Source organism: Salvelinus fontinalis, chromosome 1, assembly GCF_029448725.1.
Source record: "Salvelinus fontinalis isolate EN_2023a chromosome 1, ASM2944872v1, whole genome shotgun sequence".
NCBI lineage: Eukaryota > Metazoa > Chordata > Actinopteri > Salmoniformes > Salmonidae > Salvelinus > Salvelinus fontinalis.
In genome coordinates this window covers 36,801,571-36,826,465 of record NC_074665.1, presented here as the reverse complement: position 1 = coordinate 36,826,465, position 24,895 = coordinate 36,801,571, and the positions used below count along the sequence as shown (strand labels likewise).

Sequence of the window (24,895 nt, the reverse complement as noted above, 5' to 3'; positions counted from 1 at the left end):
GAAAAACCCTTGAATGAGTCGGTGGGTCCAAACATTTGACTGATAATATACATACATACATACATACATACATACATACATACATACATACATACATACATACATACATACATACTGTATGCTACAGTAGAAACGACAACACGACATAAGGCACTTACTTTGATAGGAACTCACACATGTCCAAAGTTATTATTTGTAAAGAAAGCAACAATGCGAACACCGGTCAGAAAACCAGCCAGTTTAGTGCAAGACTGCGCAAATGTCTGCATACTTGATGTGCGTAAAAAATGTGAAGGGCTCTCCTCGAAGAGGGAAGTTTGTCCGGCATGGTAAAGCCTCAAACATAAATACTGAAATGGGCTACTTCTATGTGAATTAATGAGGCGGAACACACCTCAATTCAAACTGTTGTTAGAAAATACAACTTTATCGAAAATAATTGGAAATTGACATGTTGAAACAGCCTAAAGAAAATTAGCAGGCAGCGCGTGTTAACTATCCCGTTGCTTATTAACAATCACAATTTGGAACAGTGAGTGCATTCTGATTTCACTTGCATAAAACAACTCATGCTGGGGCGACCGTTAGAGATATTTGGAACTCACTGGTGAAAAGGTTAATATTAATTGCCATAATTAATTACGATAATTCGGTCATTCTGAGCACCTGTGGGTGCACGCCCTAATCAGGTTACGCACCAAATGCATATGGGTCTGGGAGATTTCTCAAATGTCCTGTAAAACCCTGAAGTGTGAGCTCCCAAGCTGAACCACAGAATTATGGCTAACAAAATATCCATTCAAACCTTTCTACCAAAGTGGTAGCTGAAAATGTTATCTGTTTAGAGAATTCGTACCTGAATGGATTTTCTAGAGAGATGGTTCATGGTAGTGGTATCACAACTAATTGAGCAATTTAATCACACAACTTGTATTAATGTGTACAATTCTTTATAATGTACTGTATATATAGGTGAGTTCCTGAGGTCATTCATTCTTAGCTGTGCACTGAGATGTATTGTTGCTCTCATGGAAGATTCTCAGCAGAGAACAAGTGGTTCTTGTTAGTAACGAGCAGTGGAAAAGAGACTAATTACATTTAATTTGAGTACGCTAATAGATTACGTTACTAACCTTGAGACATGCCTCTAAGTGTATTATATTTATTGTTATACTGCTGTTTTAATTTCTTTTTACACTTGATTCTCTATTTTTCTCATTTATTTTCTTTTTCGGTTTCCTTGGAAATAAGGAGATCTGAAACAGTTCTTGAGAATCTACCAAAGCAAAGATGAGACAATCAAGTCTCAACCTATCAGCACAAAGACCAAAGTAAGTAGCATTCACTACATGTTGGATGCGATTTGCTCATTTAATTTGAAAAACAAGCACACAACACAATCATTAAGCTCTGTTGGAAACCATGTGCCAGCTGGAGGGTACACAGGTGTCTGCATTTTGATGCAAATTAGTCATTTTTTCTCTAATTGGATTGCTTTGTCTAATGGGGCTTTAGACAGCTTTTATAAACCCTATGTAAAACCTGCCTGATTCATGCCATTCTGGATCTGAGTTGAGCAGCTTTGTATTATATGCCAATGCCCTTTCTCTGTCTCTCTCGCTCTCTCTGTCTACCCAGGTATCCATCTGTGCCCAGGTAGCTCATGGGATGGAGCATATGTCCAATCACCGCTTTGTTCACAAGGACCTGGCTGCCCGTAACTGTCTAATCAGCAGCCCACGCAGTGTCAAAATCTCAGCTCTCAGCCTCAGCAAGGACGTTTACAACAAGTCACAAGTCATGGGGCCTGCCACGTGTAGTGACGGTCCATCATGTGAAAAGAAAGTATAGCACATTTGTACTAGGATAATGTATGCAGCCTTGGTTAAGCATAAAGTCAAGACAAAATAGTAACATCATGCACATAATTAAACTCTCGACATTAGTCTGTTTGTCTGACCCTCAATACGTGTGTTGGTCTGTCTGCAGTGAGAGTACTACCACTACCAGCAGGTGTGGATCCCCCTGCACTGTTTACCGGCCGAGTCTGTGTTTGAGGTTGACTTCTCCACCAAATCAGAGGTCTGGGCCTTCTGGGTGCTCGTGTGGGAGGTGTTTAACCACGGGGAACTGCCATACACCAAACTCAGTGATGATGAGGTGCTGGAAGGCTTGTATAAATCAATAGAAATTTTGAAATGAAGTACTTTGACTAGTGCAATTTACCAGACTACATAGTGCCCACCAATCTTTGTAATCCAATGGCTGAGCAATCACTGTTCAGAAGGGGGGGCTTTAGATCACTACTGGCTGTAAGCGAATGAGTGAAGTGCATTTGGAGCAATACTAGCTGTATCCAAGGCTCAGCCAATCATTCACATAACAACAGAATGCAGCACCGACTGGAGAGAAGAGACAACCAACTTGCTAGTTACAGCATCAGCGCGCACTCTGGAAAGACAGCAGAGAGTGGAAAGGGAGTTTGCCAGTTACAGCAGCGCTTCCCCTGAATGATAATGAAGAAGTAGGTGAAAAGCCTGACGATGGGGGTGAGATGGTGATGAAGCTACTTCATGAGCTGAAACCGAAAAACTGGCATTTGGAAAGTTTGAGGTGAGGGAGCAAGTGTGGTGGAACAATAATTGTTAGCATCTTGCTAACTGGATCAAATTATCCGTTAGTTAGCCTGAGAACTGTTGAGCAACATTAGCCAATTTAGGTGATAAAGTAATTAAGTTTATGGTGTGAAAATTAGCTGGCTAATAAAGTCAGACAGCTAGTTGACGTTACAACAACAGATGAGCTAACGTTAGTAACCTAAACAATTCCTTATAGTATTAACTGGTATACGACTCCTTGCCGTTCCTCAAGTTATAACGTTTGTTGCTTACTGGACCCTGGCAATCTGAAATGTTAACTAGCTAACGAACTAACTACTATCTATGAACTAATATTTTCCCTCTATAGTATGTGGTTCATTTCAGAATGAGAGAATTAGGTGAAAATGAGGCGTTGCTTGTTAAACAAGTGCATTCAGGGATGAAGTGGAGCTGGGCTTGGCTTAAACTGGATGCCACTATAGAGGTGAAAGGAACACCACACTTTTTCCTATTTCTCACTTTTTCAATACAGTGGATAAAAAGGTCTATGCCAGGTCTAAGGTCTTTTTTGCTCTGCCTGAAAGAAATCAATTATGCCAACAACGGGTCTCATGCTCTGCTGCTAGCACATTGTAGAACACATGTCCACAGGCAGAAAGTGTACAATGTAATAACGTGCAGTGTAGCCCAAAGACATTGCTTTTGTCTTGTTGAACTTGACATAGCGTAACACTTGTGAGTGAGGGGGATTATAAAACATTTTACACAGTGAACGTTATTTTTGTTGGTGCACTTGATCGATGTCTACATAGTGGCCACTATAATAGAGCAAAAATAGAATGCCTCTTTCATTCTATTTCTACTTTAAGATGTTTTTTCCCCCAATTGCAATATTTAGATGTATGTGGTCACAAGCGTTCTATTATAAAGGCTGTCATGGCTAACTGCAATATTTGTGTGTAGTTTTTTTTTCTCTGGACTTGTGTCATTTGCAGTAAAGTCTAGGCAACAAATAACATTGGATTGCTTTCCTTACATTTTTTAAGCAGTGAGATAGGTTCACATTTACCACTTTCTTTTAGACACAGAAACTGATCATGCAGATCATATTCTTTGTTTAATTAGTTAAAACCTGCATTTCAAGAAGGGATCCAGCCTAAGTCATTAGATATTAGCATTTTAAAGCTGATATTAAAATAAAAATGTATCGCCCTAGCAGGGATTTTTTGCATGTTTCAGTGCCCCAAAAAAGTGTCACCTTTTTGGACTCTCTCCAGTTTGTAGCCCTGGTACTTCTGTTCTGATAGTAGGCTGATTGGGTATGAGAAAATAATATGTCTTATCTGCTCTGTGTATGTACCCCCTAGTGCCAAGGCTGCGAGGGCTGCTGCCCAAGTGGCTGACTGTCCACCAACATGCTGCAAAAATCATTGCAGACCAAGGCCAATTAATACATTTTTTTTTTAATGTAAAATTTGATGTACATGACTTCTCTGAATGTGATTGATTCCATTGTTATTGATGATTGTGTTCATAGAATGTATATTTTCTGGGTGATTTCAATATTGCCTGGCTTTCATCAAGCTGCCTACTCAAGAAAAAGCTTCAAACTGTAACCAGTGCAGTCAACCTACCATCAGTCAACCTACCAGGGTGGTTAAACAGCACAGGATTGATATCATGTATTGATCACATGTTTACTAATGCTACAGAAATGTGCTTGAAAGAATTATCCAGATCTATCGGATGTAGTGAGCACAATATAGTAGCCATATCTAGGAAAACCAAAGTTCCAAAGGCTGGGCCTAATATAGTGTATAAGAGGTCATACAAGAAGTGTTGTAGTGATTCCTATGTTGTTGTAAAGAATATTTGTTGGTCTGTGGTGTGTAATGAGGAGCAAATAAACGTTGCTTATCCCAGTTACTAATAAGCATGCACCCTAAGGCTAGGCGTCCCACTAGCAGTACAACTTCCAGTGACACTGGAGGGCACGCAATTCAAATAAATAATCATAAAGATTATGGATATTTAACATTTAGGAACATACAAGTGTCTTATATCGGTTTAAAGCTTAAATTCTTGTTAATCTAACTGCACTGTCCGATTTACAATAGGCTTTACAGCGAAAGCATGCCATGCGATTGTTTGAGGACGGCGCCCCACATCAACATTTTTCCACCAGCACATAAATTCACAAATAGCGATTAAATATGCACTTTTTGAAAATCTTCCTTTTGATTTGTCATCCAAAGGGTCCCAGCTACAACATTTAGTGTCGTTTTGTTATATAAAATCTGTCTTTATATTCCAAAAAGTCAATTTAGTTGGCACCATCGATCTGAAGCCAGGCAGCTACTTTGGGCACGTCAATCCGGTGGAAATTGAGAAAAACAGACCCTAGCCTGAAGAAGATTTATTAAGAAAATTACTGTAACAACTGTTAAATCCCAGTGAATTGAAAAATTGTATGGTTGAGAGGGATGAGGCAAAAGGAATGGCAAATAAGTCTGGCTGCACAAACGATTGGCAAATGCACTGTAAATTGAGAGATAATGTGACTAAACTGAACAAAAAGAAGAAACTATACATGAAACGAAGATACATGACATAAAGAATGATAAGAAAAACTTTGGCGCACCTTCAATTACATTTTGGGAAAAAGGCAAACTCGGCTCCACCATTCATTGAATCAGATGGCTCATTCATCACCAAATCGACTGATATTGCAAACTACTTCAAAGATCAGCAAACTTAGGAATGACATGCCAGCAAAAAACGCTGATACTACACATCCAAGTATATCTGTCAAAATTATGAAACACCAAAATAAAAATTTTGAATTCTGTAAAGTGAGTGTGGAAGAGGTGAAAAAATGATTGTTCTCAATGACAAGGCACCGGGATCTGAGAACTTGGATGGAAAATGACTGATGATAATAGCGGACAATATTTCTTCTAAAAACATATACATATGCAGACCTATCAGTGGTCTGTAGACTCCCATTCTCTCCCATCCATTTGGAAAAAGGCCATTATCACTCCAGTCCCCAAAAAGCCTTGTCCAAAAGAAAATAATGACTTTAGACCTGTTTCGCTGACCCCCATCGTAATGAAGTGTTTTGAAAAGACCATGGTGTGGGAGCTCCGTTCAGATGTGAACCCTGTGTTCGATCCTTACAAAATGCCTATAAGCAAAATCGTGGGACTCATGATGCAATCAACATCTGGAAAATCCCAAGGCCTATGCTAGACTGTTATTTATTGATTTCAGTTCAGCATTTAAGACAATACAGCCACATGTCCTACTCAGCCAGTTAAAGCAGATGCGTGTTAACCCCTATACCATAAGGTGTTACCACTCATTCCTGTCTAGCCATACTCAACAGGTTAGAGTTAACAGGAGATGGTGTTTGACCCCACATCTGTCGGCAACCACGCGCCTATGGTTGTCCGCAATGCTGAAAATAATGCTCCTGTTATACTATGCACTCATAGAGAGTATCTTGAGATACGGCATCACAGTCTAGTTTGACAATTTATCAGTCCAACTGAAATCCCAAATTGCCATAACAGACCATTTTTTTTTTTAGATCAGATAAAACCAGATCCTTCCCATGTCCTTTACTCGTGAGTATCACCTCAGATGCTTTAGGGTCCCTCCTCCCCTCAGACACTATAGAGTCCCTCCTCCCTTCAGACACTGTAGTGTCCCTCCTCCCCTCAGGCAGACACTATAGGGACCCTCCTCCCCTTAGGCAAACACTATAGGGTCCCTCCTCCCCTCAGGCAGACCTATAGGGTCCCTACTCCCCTAAGGCAGACACTATAGGGTCCCTCCTCCCCTCAGGCAGACACTATAGGGTCCCTCCTCCCCTCAGGCAGACGTTATAAGGTCCCCCCTCCCCTCAGGCAGACACTAATATCTCTCCTCCCCTCAGGCAGATGCTATAGGATACCTCCTCCCCTCAGACATACGCTATAGGGTCCCCACATGTAAGCTGAACAGGTGTAAGCATTCCCATGTCCTTCAAATACCAAAACGACAATAAGTAAAACTGAGCTGTTAGTACGCTACTGACAGAATAAGGGAATAAGCAAAGTATTACTTATGTGGCTATATGAGAAGTGTATGATGATAATGGTAATGTGCAATGTATGTATTATGTTGAGTGCGTAATGTAGTGTCTAATTTGTGTACAGTAGTACTGTGTGTCTGACAATTTTCCCCTAGGGACATTAAAGTTCATCCTTTCCTATCCTCCTTATAGTATGTGAAATTTCTAAAATGTTAAATGCCAGGATGTCAGACTATTTGGGTTTTTCATCTAGTATGAGAATCATCTTTCCAGACCCACGTGCGTTTGACAACAGCCAATAATCAGTTAAGGTGATGAGCTGTACCAAAATGAACGAATGGCTGGAAACAACGCAATTGTGCATTAGATTACACATTCTCAGTATGGATGAGCCTAGTATGTTGATATTTTACATAAGTAAACTGTAGTTGACTTATGTTTTACTATACAGTACATTCTAAATAGTATGTAGTACAATTAGTGCACAGCATGCAGTTTTAGTAAGTAGTAAGCAAGACAGATTTCGGACACGGCCACTCTCCTATTCTTGGGGTAACTTCAAGCTATTCTCGAGTGTCAATCGCAGGACTGTGATTAATCATTTTTATGGTTCTGTTAGGAGAACAACTTGTATTTGCTTGACATTGTATTGAGATACACTATACTGTAGGTCACCTTGACAAAGTGTGCTAAGTGGCACATACAGTATCATCATTTTATTATCAAGCTGAGGGCAGGCTATCTGCCCAATCATTCTTATGAATTCCCTACCAGAACCAGCTTTACTCTATTCTTATGATGATTTGACTCATTGCGCTATAAGAATGGAGTGAATGAGTTAAATCACATTGACCTGTACATTCTGTATCCCAAGTCTAACCTCCCCTGTCTCTCCCCTCCACTCTTCTCTCCCCAGGTCTGCAAGCAGGCAAGATTAAGCTGCCCGTGCCCAAGTTTACAAGCTCATGTGCCGCTGCTGAGCCCCCAGTCTCAAAGAGAGCCCCTCCTTCAGTGAGGTCGTCAACGCCCCGGGGGAGCTGTCCTCTGACAGTAAAGCCTGAGAGGAGGACAACTGACCCCACCGCACCTCCATCTCTGCCCCCCTCCCAAATGAACACAGAAGTGCTGGATTCTGAGTCACACAGATTTCAAGGACGAGGGGGGTGGCAAGGAGTTATTATTTCTAAGGACGTGTGGATAAGAAGAAGATAATACTTTTTTATACCCTTGCGTGTGTGTAGATGGTTTCATGTGAGGAGGAGTGCCAGGAGTTTACATTTGCCTTAATTGCAGCATGGAAGGCATGCCCCACTGACGCTGTCCCTCTTTGCTCACGTGGTTTCACTGTGCCCATGCCTGGCATGGGTCTCTCAGGGTGTGTCCTATAGACGCCCTCCCTCTCCTCTATGACCCTGCAGCACAGGAACCATAAGAACTATAGTGCCTCTCCTTGCCTACCAGGGCCTCAATCAACCCTTAAATCCCCCCAACTAATCCAGGAGGAGAATTTAAACTACCTTTGTCCAGCAGGGGGCACATTGTGTATGTGCTGCACTGGACTCACCACCTGAATGCTGTATGTACAGTACCGTGAAAACTTATTTGCCCCCTTTCTAATTTTCTCTACTTTTGCATATATATTTATTTATTAAATATTCTTTTACAGATGTGTATTTTTACTGCTTTTTCGCCCCAATTTCGTGATATCCAATTGGTAGTTACAGTCTTCTCCCATTGATGCAACACCCGTACGGACTCGGGAGAGGCAAAGGTTGAGAGCCATGTGTCCTCGGAAACACGGCCCTGCCAAGCGACACTGCTTCTTGACACACTGCTCGCTTAACACGGAAGCCAGCCGCACCAATGTGTCGTAGGAAACACCGTCCAGCTGGCAACCGTTGTCAGCTTTCAGTTGCCCAGTCTGCCACAAGGAGTTGCTAGAGTGCAATGGGACATCCCCAAACCATCACACTACCACCTTGACCTTTGTTATGAGGTTCTTACTGTGGAATGCATTGTTTGGTTTTCGTCAGGCATAATGGGACCCATATCGTCCAAAAAGTTATACTTTTGAATAATCTGTCTGCTTTATGGCAGGTGCTTTATGGCAAACTTCACTCAACTTTTTGGACGACATGGGTCCCATTATGCCTGGTGAAAACCAACCACTGCATTCCATAGTAAAAACCAAGAGTCAAGCATGGTAGTGTGATGGTTTGGGGAAGCTTTGTTGCCTCAGGACCTGGACGACTTGCCTTAACCTGTCTAGGACTGGGACCCCGTTCCGCTAACGGAACCCCTCGGCAACAGCCAATGAAATTGCAGGGCGCCAAATTCAATCAACAGAAATCTCATAATTCAATTTTCTCAAACATACAGGTATTAGACACCATTTTAAAGATAAAATTGTCGTTAATCCAACCACAGTGTCAGATTTCAAAAAAGCTTTTCGACGAAAGCAGACATATCATTATGTTAGGTCAGCAACTAGTCACAGAAAAGATACAATAATGAAAACACAATTAATCAGCTAGCTGGTACTTTGCAAATAGGTAGCTAGCTAGCGTTAGTAACTAAATAAACGCACAGTCATTCATTAAAAGTACAATTGTTCCCCTACTAGATAGTTAACCATCCACAGTGTAGTAGCTACGTGAGTGTGCTAGCCACAGTGCTGCATACAGCGATTTTCCAACCAAAGAGAGGAGTCACAAAAAGCAGAAATATTGATAAAATGAATCACTAACCTTTGATATTTCTTTGATATTCTTCATCAGATGACACTCCCAGGACAACATGTTACACAATACATATATGTTTTGTTCGATCAAGTTCATATTTATATCCAAGAACCTCAGTTTACATTTGGCTTTGCCTCCAAAACATCCCGTGAATTTGCACAGAGCCACATCAAATCACAGAAATACTCATAATATACATTGATAAAAGATACAAGTGTTATTCACAGATTTAAAGATATACTTCTCCTTAATGCAACCGCTGTGTCAGATTTCAAAAAAACTTTACGGAAAAAGCAAACCATGCAATAATCTGAGTACGGCGCTCAGACGACAAATCAACCCAAAGAGATATCCGCCATGTTGGAGTCAACATAAGTCAGAAATAGCATTATAAATATTCACTTACCTTTGATGATCTTCATCAGAATGCACTCCCAGGAATCCCAGTTCCACAATAAATGTTTGATTTGTTCCATAAAGTCCATAATTTATGTCCAAATTATTCCTTTTGGTTCGCGCCTTCAGTACACAATCTAAACTCACGACGCGCGGGCAGGTCCAGGCAAAAGTTCAGACGAAAAGTCATATTACAGTCCGTAGAAACATGTCAAACGAAGTATAGAATCAATCTTTAGGATGTTTTTAACATAAATCTTCAATAATGTTCCAACCCGGAGAATTCCTTTGTCTTCAGAAAAGCAATGGAACAGAGCTCGCTCTCACGTGAACGAGCGTCATGAGCTCAAGGCATTCTGGCAGACCTCTGACTCATTCCCCTCTCATTCGGCTCCACTTCACAGTAGAAGCATCAAAAAAGTTTCTAAAGACTGTTGACATCTAGTGGAAGCCTTAGGAAGTGCAAAATGACCCCCTAAACACTGTGTATTGGATAGGCCAAGAGTTGAAATTGGATTTTTCTCAGGTTTTCGCCTGCCATATGAGTTCTGTTATACTCACAGACATCATTCAAACAGTTTTAGAAACTTCAGAGTATTTTCTATCCAAATCTATTAATAATATGCATATATTAGCAACTGGGACTGAGTAGCAGGAAGTTTACTCTGGGCACGCTTTTCATCCAAACATGAAAATGCTGCCCCCTATCCATAACAAGTTAATAGAAGGAACCATGAATGCTGCTCTGTGACAGAGAATTCTACAGGAGAATGACAGGCCATCCTTATGTGAGCTGAAGCTGAAGCGCAGCAGGGACATTCAGGAAGACAATGATACAAAATCAAATCTACATGCAAATGGATAAAAAGCTAAACAAATGAAGTTTTGGAATGGCCTAGTCAAAGTCCAGACCTAATTCCAATTGAGATGTTGTGGCAGGACTTGAAACGAGCAGTTCATGCTTGAAAACCCACAAATGTCGCTGAGTTACAGCGGTTCTGCATGGAAGAGTGGGCCACGATTGCTCCACAGCGATGAGAGAGGCTGATCAACAACTACAGGAAGCGTTTGGTTGGAGTCATTGCACCTAAAGATGGCACAACCAGTTATTGTGAGTAAGGGGGCAATTACTTTTTCACACAGGGGAATTGGATGTTGCATAACTTTGTTAATTAAAACAAGTATATATATTTTTTGTAAACTCAGATTTCCTTTATCTAATATTTGGTTTTGGTTGAAGATTTGATAATGTTCAGTATCAAAAATATGCAAAAATATAGAAAATGGAATTTGCAGCCTCAAGGATGCACATGTTCATCTGATGATTTATCACTCCAGTGTTAATCTGCTAAATTGTAATTATTCGATTTTTTGCCTACCTCATGCCTTTTGCACACATTGTATATAGATTCTCTTTTTTCTACCATGTTATTGACTTGTTTATTGTTTACTCCATGTGTAACTCTGTGTTGTCTGTTCACACTGCTATGCTTTATCTTGGCCAGGTCGCAGTTGCAAATGAGAACTTGTTCTCAACTAGCCTACCTGGTTAAATAAAGGTGAAATAAATAAATAAATAAAAAATGTGTGCCACTGATGCTGTTGTTTGAACTTGTTCTGATATCTGTTGAAGAGGCAACCATCAGGGTAGAAGCACAAATGAACAAGGTTTCGCATGAAGGTTTATACTATTAACATTTTTACCCTATTTTATAGTCAGTTACACATTGTGTCTGGGGAACTCAATGGATTGACTTGTCTGGTTGAAATATGAACTTCACATGAACAAAAGTACTGTCAAATGTATAGCCAAGGATTATTTAGAGTGAGTGAGTTTTGCTTGTGTGCACTTTTTAATCTCTTCTGAGCATGTCATTTTAACTCTGAAGTGCTCAATGGTGACCATCATTGACGGAATTTACCATATAATAGACCACATATTACATATATAACCATGCTATCACTGTTGCAGTCTGTCATTTCAACATAACCTGCAACGCTGTCTCTTCAGAGGTCCAATCACAATACCCGTAATTTTCTAGCTGGTCCAATGATTTTGTGCAATGTTGCACATTCCACCAGGCGATGTGTACGTAATGTAGAAGCCATACACTAACTTCACTTAAAAATATCTCTTTTTATTACTATCATATTGTAGAAGGATGTACTTACGGGAACCTTTTTATTTATTTTTAAGGTCCTGTCTTTTTTAACCATATTTTTTCATTAAAAGATACTTTGATCTCTTAATGCAGTCAGTAGGGTTATACATATGTTATTACAAAGAAGAGTCTGACTACAAGTCACCAATGCTCTTCAAGGGACTCTTAAGTGCCTGGTAAATGAAGGATAATTAGCTGTTTTCCCTCCTTTTTTTATTTTTTATTTTACCAGGTAAGTTGACTGAGAACACGTTCTCATTTGCAGCAACGACCTGGGGAATAGTTACAGGGGAGAGGAGGGGGATGAATGAGCCAATTGTAAACTGGGGATTATTAGGTGACCATGATGGTTTGAGGGCCAGATTGGGAATTTAGCCAGGACACCGGGGTTAACACCCCTACTCTTACGATAAGTGCCATGGGATCTTTAATGACCTCAGAGAGTCAGGACACCCGTTTAACGTCCCATCCGAAAGACGGCACCCTATACAGGACAGTGTCCCCAATCACTGCCCTGGGGCATTGGGATATTTTTTTAGACCAGAGGAAAGAGTGCCTCCTACTGGCCCTCCAACACCACTTCCAGCAGCATCTGGTCTCCCATCCAGGGACTGACCAGGACCAACCCTGCTTAGCTTCAGAAGCAAGCCAGCAGTGGTATGCAGGGTGGTATGCTGCTGGCTCCTTCCCTTTACACAATATCTAATCAAAATGTAATGGCCTTTTTTGTTTGTAAAGACCTTGCTTTTTTAAAATGGTTTTTAGTGCGAAATTGTTTTTTGTTTTTTATGAAGGCTATGTGCTCACACTTAGGCCTGTTTTTGAATCCGCTTCAGCTAATTGCCACAGTAACCACAATGTATACAAGCTGCTACCAATAAAGTTTCATGTGTTTTTAAACAAGGTGTCTCGTCTTTCTAATTTCTGTGTTACATAGAACTCATATTGATTGGCCCCATACACGCTCAAGTTGTGAAACTGATGTGCAACACGTTTTGCATGTACACTCTTAGAAGAAAAGGTGCAATCTAGAATTTAAAGGGGTTCTTTGGCTGTCCCCATAGGAGAACCCTTTGAATAACCCTTTTTGGTTCCAGGTTAGAACCCTTTTGGGTTTCATGTAGAACCCTTTCCACACAGGGTTCTTACATGGAACCCAAAAGGGTTCTTCTTACCTGAAACCAAAAAGGGTTCTCCGATTGGGACAGCCGAAGAACCCTTCTGGAACCCTTTTCTCTAGTAGTGTATGGTTGTGATACAATGGAGTGTTTTTCTGTACAAAAATAAGTACACTAGTGTTGTGGAGATGCCACACAATGGCTGTGTACAAGTTTTGTGCAGACTAACCCTCCACTGTGTCACAAAAATATCAGTTGTGCCACAAGCATTGTGTCGTGCATGAGTTGACCAACATCAATGTATGTATACAGGGCCATGTAGACTGGAGAGATTGGAGATACTGAAGAGCCAGCAGTGTAAAGAACTTTGTAGAAGTTAAAGAAAGATTGTTTGACAAATGCCCCTCTGAGGCTTTAGGGATGTGTCATTGTAGGCCTGTACTCTGTACTCTATAAGAGCTGTGTTGTCTCTGATGTGTGTTTACATGAATGGACGGTCACACAGGATCGAGGCTGGAGGCAACAGGATCTTGGGCTGACATAGAACTTCACAGCCCCATGATGTTGCTAACTCTTCCTAGAAGGACAGAGCTTGAAAAAACAGGTAATGAGCAGTGTATAGTGTGTAAGCGTGTAAGCAGTGTATAGTGTAAGCAGTGTATAGTCCAGGCTGTTAATGTACAGTACCATTCAAAAGTTTGGACACACCTACTCATTCAAGGGTTTTTCTTTATTTTGACTATTTCCTACTTTGTAGAATAATAGTGAAGACATCAAAACTATGAAATAACAGATATGGAATCATGTAGTAACCAAAGGAGTGTTAAACAAATCCAAATATATCTTATATTTGAGATTCTTCAAAGTAGCCACCCTTTGCCTTGATGACAGCTATGAACACTCTTGGTATTCTGTAAACCAGCTTCATGAGGTAGTCACCTGGAATGGATTTCAATTAACAGTGCCTTGTTAAACATTCATTTGTGGAATGTATTTCCTTCTTATTGCTTTTGAGCCAATCAGTTGTATTGTGACAAGGTAGGGGTGGTATACAGAAGATAGCCCTGTTTGGTAAAAGACCAAGTCCATATTATGGCAAGAACTGCTCAAATAAACAGAGAAATGATAGTCCATCATTACTTTATGACATAAAGGTCAGTCAATCCGGAACATTTCAAGAACTTCTAAAGTTTCTTCAAGTGGAGTCGCAAAACCCATCAAGCGCTATGATGAAACTGGCTCTCATGAGGACCGCCACAGGAAAGGAAGGCCCAGAGTTACCTCTGCTGCAGGGGATACGTTCATTAGAGTTAACTGCACCTTAGATTGCAGCCCAAATAAATGATTCACATAGTTCAAGTAACAGACACATCTCAACATCAACTGTTCAGAGGAGACTGCTTGAATCAGGCCTTCATGGTCGAATTGCTGCAAAAAAAACACAACTAAAGAACACCAATAATAAGAAGAGACTTACTTGGGCCAAGAAACACGAGCAATGGACATTAGACTGCTGGAAATCTGTCCTTGGTCTGACGAGTCCAAATTTGAGATTTTTCATTCCAACCGCCGTGTCTTTGTGAGACGCAGAGTAGGTGATCGGATGATCTCCGCATGTGTGGTTCCCACCGTGAAGCATGGAGGAGGTGTGATGGTGTGGGGGTGCTTTGCTGGTGACACTGTCTGTGATTAATTTAGAATTCAAGGCACACTTAACCAGCATGGCTACCAAAGCATTCTGCAGCGATATGCCATTCTATCTGGTTTGCGCTTAATGGGACCATCATTTATTTTTCAACAGGACAGTGACCCAACACACTTCCAGGCTGTGTAAGGGCTATTTGACCAAGAAGGAGAGTGATGGAGTGCTGCATCAGATGACCTGGCCACCACAATCACACGACCTCAACCTAATTGAGATGGTTTGAGATGAGTTGGACTGCAGAGGGAAGGAAAAGCAGCCAACAAGTGCTCAGCATTGTGGGAACTCCTTCAAGACTCTTGTAAAAGCATTCCTCATGAAGCTGGTTGAGAGAATGCCAAGAGTGTGCAAAGCTGTATCGTCTGTATACCACCCCTACCTTGTCACAATACAACTGATTGGCTCAAACGCATTTATAAGGAAAGAAATTCCACAAATTAACTTTTAGCAATGCATTTCCACCTGTTAATTGAAATGTATTCATGTGACTACCACATGTAAGCTGGTTGAGAAAATACCAAGAGTGTGCAAAGCTGCCATCAAGGCAAAGGGTGGGGACTTTGAAGAATCTAAAATATATTTTGATTTGTTTAACACTTTTTTTGGTTACTACATGATTCCATATGTGTTATTTCATAGTTTTGATGTCTTCACTATTATTCTACAATGTATAAAATAGTAAAAATAAAGAAAAACCCTTGAATGAGTAGGTGTGTCCAAACTGTATTAAAAAAAAATACAATTAAAAAAATCTGGGGGGGTATGGGAGAGCTGATATGGGAGAGCTGATATGGGAGAGCTAGTTGTACTCATGCTTACTAATACTGTTTCCATTGAGTATTTGCATAGGTATAGAGGGTATTTATGTGTAATACTGTGATCCTACTGTGCTCCCAATATTCTGTTGCCTGTGATATGTAGGCCTACTGCTTATCATTAATGATGACATTGACCCTTGATTGGCCTGATTTATTCTGCAATGATCTACTGGGCTTGTTGTCCATGGCCCTTGATTGAAGGTTATTTGTGTAAGCAGGAGTGTGAATGACCTCTAATATGTAAAGTTATAACATTTTATTACTAAGTATTTAACAACATCCAATGTCGCTCATTCTAACAAGATTATGCCAAAATGATTTAGGCTATTACCATCAGATAAAGTATTTATTAAAATTTGGAACATGTAATGTTCAAATTCAATCTGCTTTTGAATTATTTTCTAAATGTGATATTTTAGATAGTACCACCATTTATTTAGCTATTTAGCTATAGTAAATTCTAAGACCCACTATCCTGTTCTTAGGCATAACACGTTTATTATTGTCTATAACACGTTTATTATACTATTATTATATCCCTTAATTTACTGTCTTGATACAAATGAAATACTACGCTGCTTTGAGGGCATGCATGTTTTGATATTTCAATATCTCAACGCATGACCACATTGACGTCGTGTACAGCGCAACCATTTTGGTATTTATTCTAATAAACATGCTCTATTGACCAATGGTAGCTCTACTGAGAACCTCATCGGCCAATCCGTAGACGACGCTTTGACTCGCCAAATAAGGAGAGACAACTCCATAAAAGGAAACATTGTATCTCTTTATAAGGAGGAAAGTAGTTCTTGGGTTGTAATATTAATCCACTATCTGATACATTATTTCAAAAGGCATCAGGTTTGTGTGCAAATGCACGGCTAAAATAGTGATATTCGATTAAATATTTTCAGCGTTTGTGCTTTGAAGGCGGATACCGATGACACTTGAAGCGTTTAAGGTGTGAACTACATGACATGGCGGAGTAATAACTAATGCGCTCTACGCCTTTTCCTTTTTGAGAAATTGCTCGGAGTTTTGGAAATAGAGGAGGTTGAGCCAAGCTGTACCGGGCTGATGAGTCCTAGGGGCAGCATCACTTTTGAAAGTTTACGTTGGTGGTTTCAAACAGACGCCAATTTCGCAATGTCCTCATTTTCGCTGTTTGTTTACCTTTTTGGTGGTTGGGTTGCATGAGCTGTGCCGTAATTTTACTAACACGCGCTCCGGCTGGCGATTTCAGAGACCGGGTCCTCTAAATAGAATGTTACCAAGCCAGGCTGGATCAGCACCATCTGGAAACGGATCAGCGTCTGTCAGTGGTAACACAGGTCACGGTTCTGTCGTTATTGGGAGTGGAATTCGCCCTGTGTTGGTCAGAGCAGTGCAGACGACAACTGGGGTCAGCGACAGCACCGGTGCGGTTGGGATGTTGGGGGGCAACGGTCCAGAAGTGGGTCCAAGAGGTGGGGCAAGACCAGTGAGCGGGACGGGACTGACGACTCTACAGACCGCCGGCCATGGAGGCATCGGAAGTTTGAATACGGGAGTTGGGGTTCACGGAGGCAGCCGGTACGACCCAGACAAAAAGTGTGCGCCCATGGGGTGCAGTGGGTCAGACGCTGATTCGGACTCGGGGGATGATGACGACATGATGGGATCAATCAGAGACAACAGAAGAGGTGTAAAGCGGGAGAGACTGGAGATGGAGGCTGCGGTAACAGGGCAGGGGACTGGGGTACCACCCGGGGCTTATGGTTTAGTCCCCGGAGGTGTTGCTGGCGCAAAGCCGGGGAAGAAGACACGTGGACGTGTAAAGATAAAAATGGAATTTATCGACAACAAGTTGAGGCGATACACAACTTTTAGCAAGAGGAAGACAGGCATAATGAAGAAGGTGAGTAATCACAGTGAAAATTCCAGCTGTTGCATCTCTCATCACACGTGACACTCAGGTGTGATGGAACACTCATAGAGGGTATTTAGGTGTAATACTGTGATCCTACTGTGCTCCCAACATTCTGTTGCCTATGATATGTAGGGCCTACTGCTTATCATTAATGATGACATTGACCCTTGATTGGCCTGATTTATTCTACGATGATCTACTGGGCTTGTTGCCCATGGCCCTTGATTGAAGGTGATTTGTGTAAGGAGGAGTGTTAATGACCTCTAATATGTAAAATTATAACATTTTATTACTAAGTATTAGTGTGTCCACTCCAAAGTGTTACATGGTCATGCATGATTTTGCATAGTCTATATACAGACTGAAACTAATGCCTGCAAAATCGTGTAAATGATCCTTACAAGCCAGAACGTTGAATAAAATTATACGTGAACTTACTCCCGGGTGTCTGTGTGGTTTGTCCTTCGGCTGCTTGACATTTTTGACAAAATATCCACAAGAAAGCACCAGGTATAATTAGGTTTATATTGGATATTTGGTTCTCAAATAGCTTTTGAATCAAGCGCTCCATGACAATGAATCAGTAGAGGACGGAGAACAATTGATGTGAATTTTAAATGTTTAATTTGGATTTCAATGTTTAAAAAAAAAGTTAATTGTTCTTCATCCTCCCCTGATTCAGAATATAAAATGTTCATTGTCATGACATGCTTGGTTCCATAGCTATTGACGAGAGAACCGATTTATCCAATATGAAACTAAATTTAGCTCTTTGTGGAACTGAACCATATATCTACAGGCTCTCTAAAAAGTCTAGTAAACAATACTTTCCTGTGGATATTTTATCTCAAATTTCGAGCAGCTGAAGGACAAACCACACCGTCAACCGGTAGAGTAAGTTAAAATGCAATATTATTAAACATTCTGACTTGTAAGGAACATTTACACCACAGGAGGTTGGTGGCACCTTAATTGGGGAGGATGGCTTGTGGTAATGGCTGGAGTGGAATGGTATCAAAGACATGGTTTCCATTCTATTCCCTCCGTTCCAGACACTATTATGAGCCGTCCTCCCCTCAGCAGCCTCTACTGATTTTAAACGATTTTGCAGACATTAGTTTCAAGCTGTGTGTATCCTAGGCTTGGGCGGTATCCAGATTGTCATGTCAACCATGTGCCATCCTGGGATATTCTGTAATACTGGCAATGAACACAAGGGGCACAACAAGTACATATATAAAATCCCATAGCACTCTCTGACAAACTGTTTGCAGGGCAGACATTCCAGCTCATAAAGTGACTTATAAATGCTACTGACAGTTTGCTGCACACACAAAACAAACATTAGACCGCAAGTCTCTTGATCCAGTTGGGGGGATTCTCTGCTGTTACCAAGAAGAGCTTGATTGCAAGAAGCTAACCACTTAACTAGCTAGATAACTAATTACTAAGTTAGCAAACCAAATGCACAACTGTAGAGCATTTAGCACATTTTAGACAGTTAATAATAAGATTAGGGGTGTCATGACATCAAATGTTCAGCCTGCTGCACTGACCCTATGGACGCTATCCCATAATGACAGTAAAAACATGTTTTTATACATTTTTGCACATTTATTGAAAATGAAATATCTCATTTACATACAGTACCAGTCAAAAGTTTGTACACACCCACTCATTCAAGGGTTTTTCTTTATTTTGAAGATTTTCTACATTGTAGAATAATAGTGAAGACATCAAAACTATGAAATAACACATATGGAATCATGTAGTAACCAAAAAAGTGTTAAATAAATCAAAATATACTTTAGATTATTCAGTCACCACCCTTTGCCTTGATGACAGCTTTGTCCACTCTCTGGATGACCTCAACCAGCTTCATGAGGAATGCTTTTCCAACAGTCTTGAAGGAGTTCCCACATATGCTAAACACTTGTTGGCTGCTTTTCCTTCACTCTGCGGTCCAACCCATCCCAACCATCTCAATTGGGTTGAGGTTGGGTGATTGTGGAGGCCAGGTCGTCTGATGCAGCACCAACACTCTCCTTGGTCAAATACACAACCTGGAGGTGTGAGGTCATTGTCCTGTTGGAAAAACAAATGATAGGCCCACTAAGCGCAAGCCAGATGGGATGGTGGCCAATTCAATTGTTTGGGCAGATTTTAGAAATAAACACTTGTAAGGTCTCACAGTTGGCAGTGCATGTCAGAGCAGAAACTTTACCATGGGATGATCTCTGAGATATAATTGTGATGAGGCATGTATGTGGGGAAGGGTATAAAACATCATTCAGAAATTGAAAAAATACGGAACTACCCAGACTTTGCCTAGAGCTGGAAGTCTGACTAAACTGAGTAACTGGTCAGGGAGGTGACCAATGACCACTCTGACAGAACTACAGAGTTCTTCCTTGTTTGGGAACACACACACCAAAGCACGCAACAGGCTGACCAATACAATGGTTGAAAAATTGGTGGCTATCCGGGCAAATTTTGGGCTTTTTGAGCCTGACAACGAGCCATCCACAACAAGGTTGGAAAGTGACAGTGAAGATGAGGCCTGAGTCTGATGTTCAAGAGGTGAACAATTTAAGGAGGTCCAGGGAGAAGACATGGAAGCCTGAGAGGAAGACAACCAAAGCTTTAGATTCTAGACTATCATTTTATGTTGAATTTTATGTTGAAAATGTTATTGTGAGATGCGATGGATCATTCAATATTCCCTTTCTTTTGTTGTTCAGTGAAATCATCCCATGTGAAGAGTCTTTTCATTTAATTAAAGTTACATTTCTAACTAAGTTGTTTTATTCTAACTAAGTTGTTTTTATCTATTGGAAGGATTAAATCATTTGCAATTATGTCCACTGATAAGGTAAAAGGTTTATGTTTCTGTCTTCATATGTTATGGTAAATATATTCAATGCAAAAAATATTGACATTTTTAAATGGTATTAATATTAATTTGCATTTGTTTCCGTTAATTCCCACGGAAAGTTTCCACCTCTGACTATTCCCCAAAATGTGCAACCCTAGTCAAGAGGTATGAATACTTTCTGGAAGCCCCTGTATATTACGCTACTTTCCATGATGTGTGTCTGCAGAAGTGGACGTTTTGATCACATCGAATTGGGGGACTGGTTATCCTTTTTACCGCAGATTCGTGATGTTAGTATAAAAGTTTTTGTCAACATAGTGACACAATCAATTGTTTAAAATTGATCAATGTATTTGGTTTTGTTGAGTTGATCAAACGTGCTGGAACTTAGAACGCAGCTCTAAAAAAATTCTCAAATGGTACTGGATAATTCTGGGGGAGGTCTCTATAAAAGTTGTTGGCCACACACCAATACGGAGTTGACAGTCAAACTATCACTTAAATGGCAGCCAACTGTTGTCACTGTTAGTATCCTGTGGCGGTTCGTGATTCATTGAAGTTGACTGACAACACTTTTTTTCCCTTTTCCATGATGGCAGCCTCCTGAAATCAACGTCCGCCATTCCAAAATATAGATGGAAGCCTTCTACAATTTGTCAGCTAACCAACCATGTATAGGTTATTCCAAGTTTCAGTGTGGCCTTTGAATAATTTTTGTTTAAACAGCGCTACACCCCAAATGTTTGCCCACTGTACTATTGATTTCTGCGTAATATCGTGATTTAACAAAAGTTTTGGGTTAAACTTTCCATATTGGTGAGCCACTTGATTCAAAATGCAACACTTCAAAATGTAGCTTGCTGTCTTATACAAATTGTCCTCTAACCAATGATGTACAAAATTCTTTGAAGTACTTTAAATGATGTCTGCGTGTTGTAGTGTTCCCTTGGCTATCCGAAAATAAATAAAAAACAATAAGATTGTGCTGTCTGATTTGCATATTATAAGCAATTTGAAATGATTTATACTTTTTGATACTTAAGTATATTTTTGCAATTACATTTACTTTTGATACTTAACCTGTTTGGCGTGCAAGCCCGACGTCGGTACACTTATGACAACAGCCAGCTCAAAGTGCAGGGCGCGAAATTCAAAAGATATATTCTTTAAATATTTATCTTTCACACATTAACAAGTCAAAGACACCAGATAAAAGGTACACATCTTGTGAATCAAGCCAACATGTCCGATTTTTAAAATGTTTTACAGGGAAGACACAATATGTAAATCTATTAGCTAACCACGTTAGCAAAAGACACCACTATTTTTACTCCATCCGTTTTTTACTACATCAGTAGCTATCACAAATTCGACCAAATAAAGATATAAATAGCCACTAACCAAGAAACAACCTCATCAGATGACAGTCTGATAACATATTTATTGTATAGCATATGTTTTTTTCGAAAAATGTGCATATTTCAGGTATAAATCATATTTTACATTGCAGCTACAGTCAGAAATTGCACCGAAAGCAGACAGAAAAATTACAGACACCAACGCCAAATAACTAAATACTCATCATAAAACATTTCTGAAAAATACATAGTATACAGCAATTGAAAGACAGGCATCTTGTGATTCCAGACAATATTTCCGATTTATCAAGTGTTTTACAGCGAAAACACAATATAGCGTTATATTAGCTTAGCACAATAGCAAACATAACAACAGCATTGATTCAAGGCAAAAATAGCTATAACGTATAAACCACCAAAATATATTAATTTTTTCACTAACCTTCTCAGAATTCTTCAGATGACAGTCCTGTAACATCATATTACACAATGCATATAGAGTTTGTTCAAAAATGTGCATATTTAGCGGCACAAATTGTGCTTATACAATGAGATTAGTGTCCATAACGTCAAGCAATCTGTCCGGCGCCATCTTGGAAAGCCACCTACTCTTATCGAAAACTATTCATAAACTTGACAAAAAAAATACAGGTTGGACAGCAATTGAAAGACAAATTAGTTATTTTTTAAAATGTTTTAATTTTTTTTTATCCCTACCGGATATCCCTACCGGCCAAACCCTCCCTACCCCGGACGACGCTATGCCAATTGTGCGTCGCCCCACGGACCTCCCGGTCGCGGCCGGCTGCGACAGAGCCTGGGCGCAAACCCAGAGACTCTGGTGGCGCAGTTAGCACTGCGATGCAGTGCCCTAGACCACTGCGCCACCCGGGAGGCCCGACAAATTAGTTCTTAATGCAATCGCCGAATTACATTTTTAAAATTAACCTTACTGCGCAATACAGGCTGCGATAACAATGCTACACTGCAAGCAATGGCCTTTCATGCATTTAACATTTTTCAACAGAACAATGAATTATCAGCATAAAGACTGCTTACTATTAGCTGAGCTTCCATCAGAATCTTGGGCAAGGTGTCCTTTCTTCAAAACAATCGTCTTTGGGTTGAAAGATGTCCTCTTGTCCGGTCGAATTAGCCGCTAAACGTTAGCCGCCAACTGGAGTGGTGTCCAACTCGTGAAAGCGCATGGCAAAGAAATCCCAGAAAATCGCAATAAACTGCAATAAGTCGGTTTAAATTAACTACCTTATGATGTCTTTAACACCTATAACGAATAAAAACATGACCGGAGATATAGAAATACTAAAACGAAAGCGTTTGCAGGACGCCATTCTGATGTCTTCATGCGTCAAGCGCACTGTTGAAAAGAACGGTACTTCCTGTTCCACGGTCTAATATAAGGTCCCAGATTGCGCAATCGACTCCATTCAAAGTCTCACCGCTTACTGACATCTAGAGGAAGGCGTATGCAATGCATGTACCCTCATAGCTTGCATGGGGACTTATAAACTGATCTCAGAACAGGGACCTGGATTTCTGAAATCTCACTCCCTGACAGGAAAAGTGCTGCAGAAGGAGTTCTGTTTCACTCAGAAATAATTCAAACGGTTTTAGAAACTAGAGAGTGTTTTCTATCCAATAGTAATAATAATATGCATATTGTACGAGCAAGAATTGAGTACGAGGCCGTTTGAAATGGGCACCATTTAACTGGCTACTCAATACTGCCCCTTGCAGCCATAACAGGTTTTAAGTAGAATTTTTCTGGGTGACTTTCACTTTTGCTTGAGTCATTTTCTATGAAGGTATCTTTTAATTTTAGTCAAGTACATTTGGGTACTTTTTCCACCACTGCCAAATTCCGTGTGGTTTTTGAGCTGTGTTCGTTTTAACACCCCCCCCCCCCCCCCCGTGCAATTTGATTTCAATGTGATAAGAGTGATTGACAAAAGTGTTGCGCTCCTCTTTCAGTTTTGGTGACCCCGTATCAGAATGCAACATTCTAAAATCTAGCTAACTGTTCGTTTTAAACAAATACAAGCAATATGATTACTATTATTGCACATGTGTAGGTTGTCGTCAACAGGAAGCAGCGACCGCATCAATGTATATTCTTAAGTTAAAAATGAACTTTCAACATTTAATTTCCAATGATATTGTACTTAATCAGGTAAAAACTGCTGAATGAGCTCAAAAACTTGTTGTGATTTTATTTTGATTTACCAGAAATCACCCAAACTGGTGTGCCCTGCCTAATACGATATCGCAAATATTTAGCTGTGAATTCCATACTGTAACTAGATCAGTGTGTGGTGCACAACAGTGAGTGAGTTACTCACAAGGCTCCGGTCTCTCGTCGTTGTGTGCTTGTAAACAAACGTGACTAGGGACTATCTCTAAGCCTCATAATGTGACTGTTGAAATAAAGAACGTTATCTGCTTTATCTCCTAACGTATTGCACAAGTTGACTGCAGGTATTTAATTTAAAAGTAGCTACAAATATTAACTATTCATAAAAACTTCAAAACCATCCCGTGGCTATTTCCAAGTACCCCGGTACCGTCCAAGCCTAGTGTGTGTGGGTGGGTGTGTATGTACCAATTAATTGTGTGTGTGTTACAGCCTGATTAATCAGACTAGATGTTGCATTGCTTGATGTGTATGGGGCATCATCAAGTCCTGTGAGTCTGTAAAACTCCTGAGCGGCGCAGCGGTCTAAGGCGCTGCATCTTAGTGCAAGAGGCGTCATTGCAGTCCCTGGTTTGAATCCAGACTGCAACACATCCGGCTGTGATTGGGAGTCCCATAGGGTGGCGCACAATTAGCCTAGCATTGTCCGGGTTTGACCGGGGTAGGCCGTCATTGTAAATAAGAATTTGTTCTTGCATGACTCGCGTAGTTAAAGGTTAAAAAAAACATGCACCTATAGCAGGGATCATCAACTAGATTTAGCTGCGTGCCATTTAAAAAATGTAATAAAACATTCAAGAGTGGCTGGTTAGGGGGATGGAACATAAATACAAATAATTTGTAGACTGCAAATTGACCGCAAGAAGCCCAAACGGATATCATTCAATCATTTCAAACTTTGTATCCATTTGTATACGATCACA

General features: G+C 40.4%; 1 protein-coding gene and 1 pseudogene across 5 annotated transcripts in view; both read left to right on the top strand.

Annotated features, from left to right (window-relative positions):
• The first annotated feature begins 259 nt into the window (after positions 1-259).
• LOC129857124 (inactive tyrosine-protein kinase 7-like) lies at positions 260-8,467 on the top strand (annotated as a pseudogene).
• A 7,925-nt stretch (positions 8,468-16,392) lies between these two features.
• The window catches only part of LOC129853920 (serum response factor-like), a 56,617-nt gene continuing 48,114 nt past the window's right edge, over positions 16,393-24,895 (top strand). For 2 of the 5 annotated variants that reach the window (XM_055920444.1, XM_055920477.1), the window contains exon 1: positions 16,395-17,515. In XM_055920444.1, coding sequence (XP_055776419.1) covers positions 16,883-17,515 — 633 coding nt within the window. In that variant the 5' untranslated portion in view covers positions 16,395-16,882. Of the gene's footprint in view, positions 17,516-24,895 lie in introns of all 5 variants that reach the window. The other 3 variants (XM_055920469.1, XM_055920452.1, XM_055920460.1) reach the window with 3 other exon arrangements.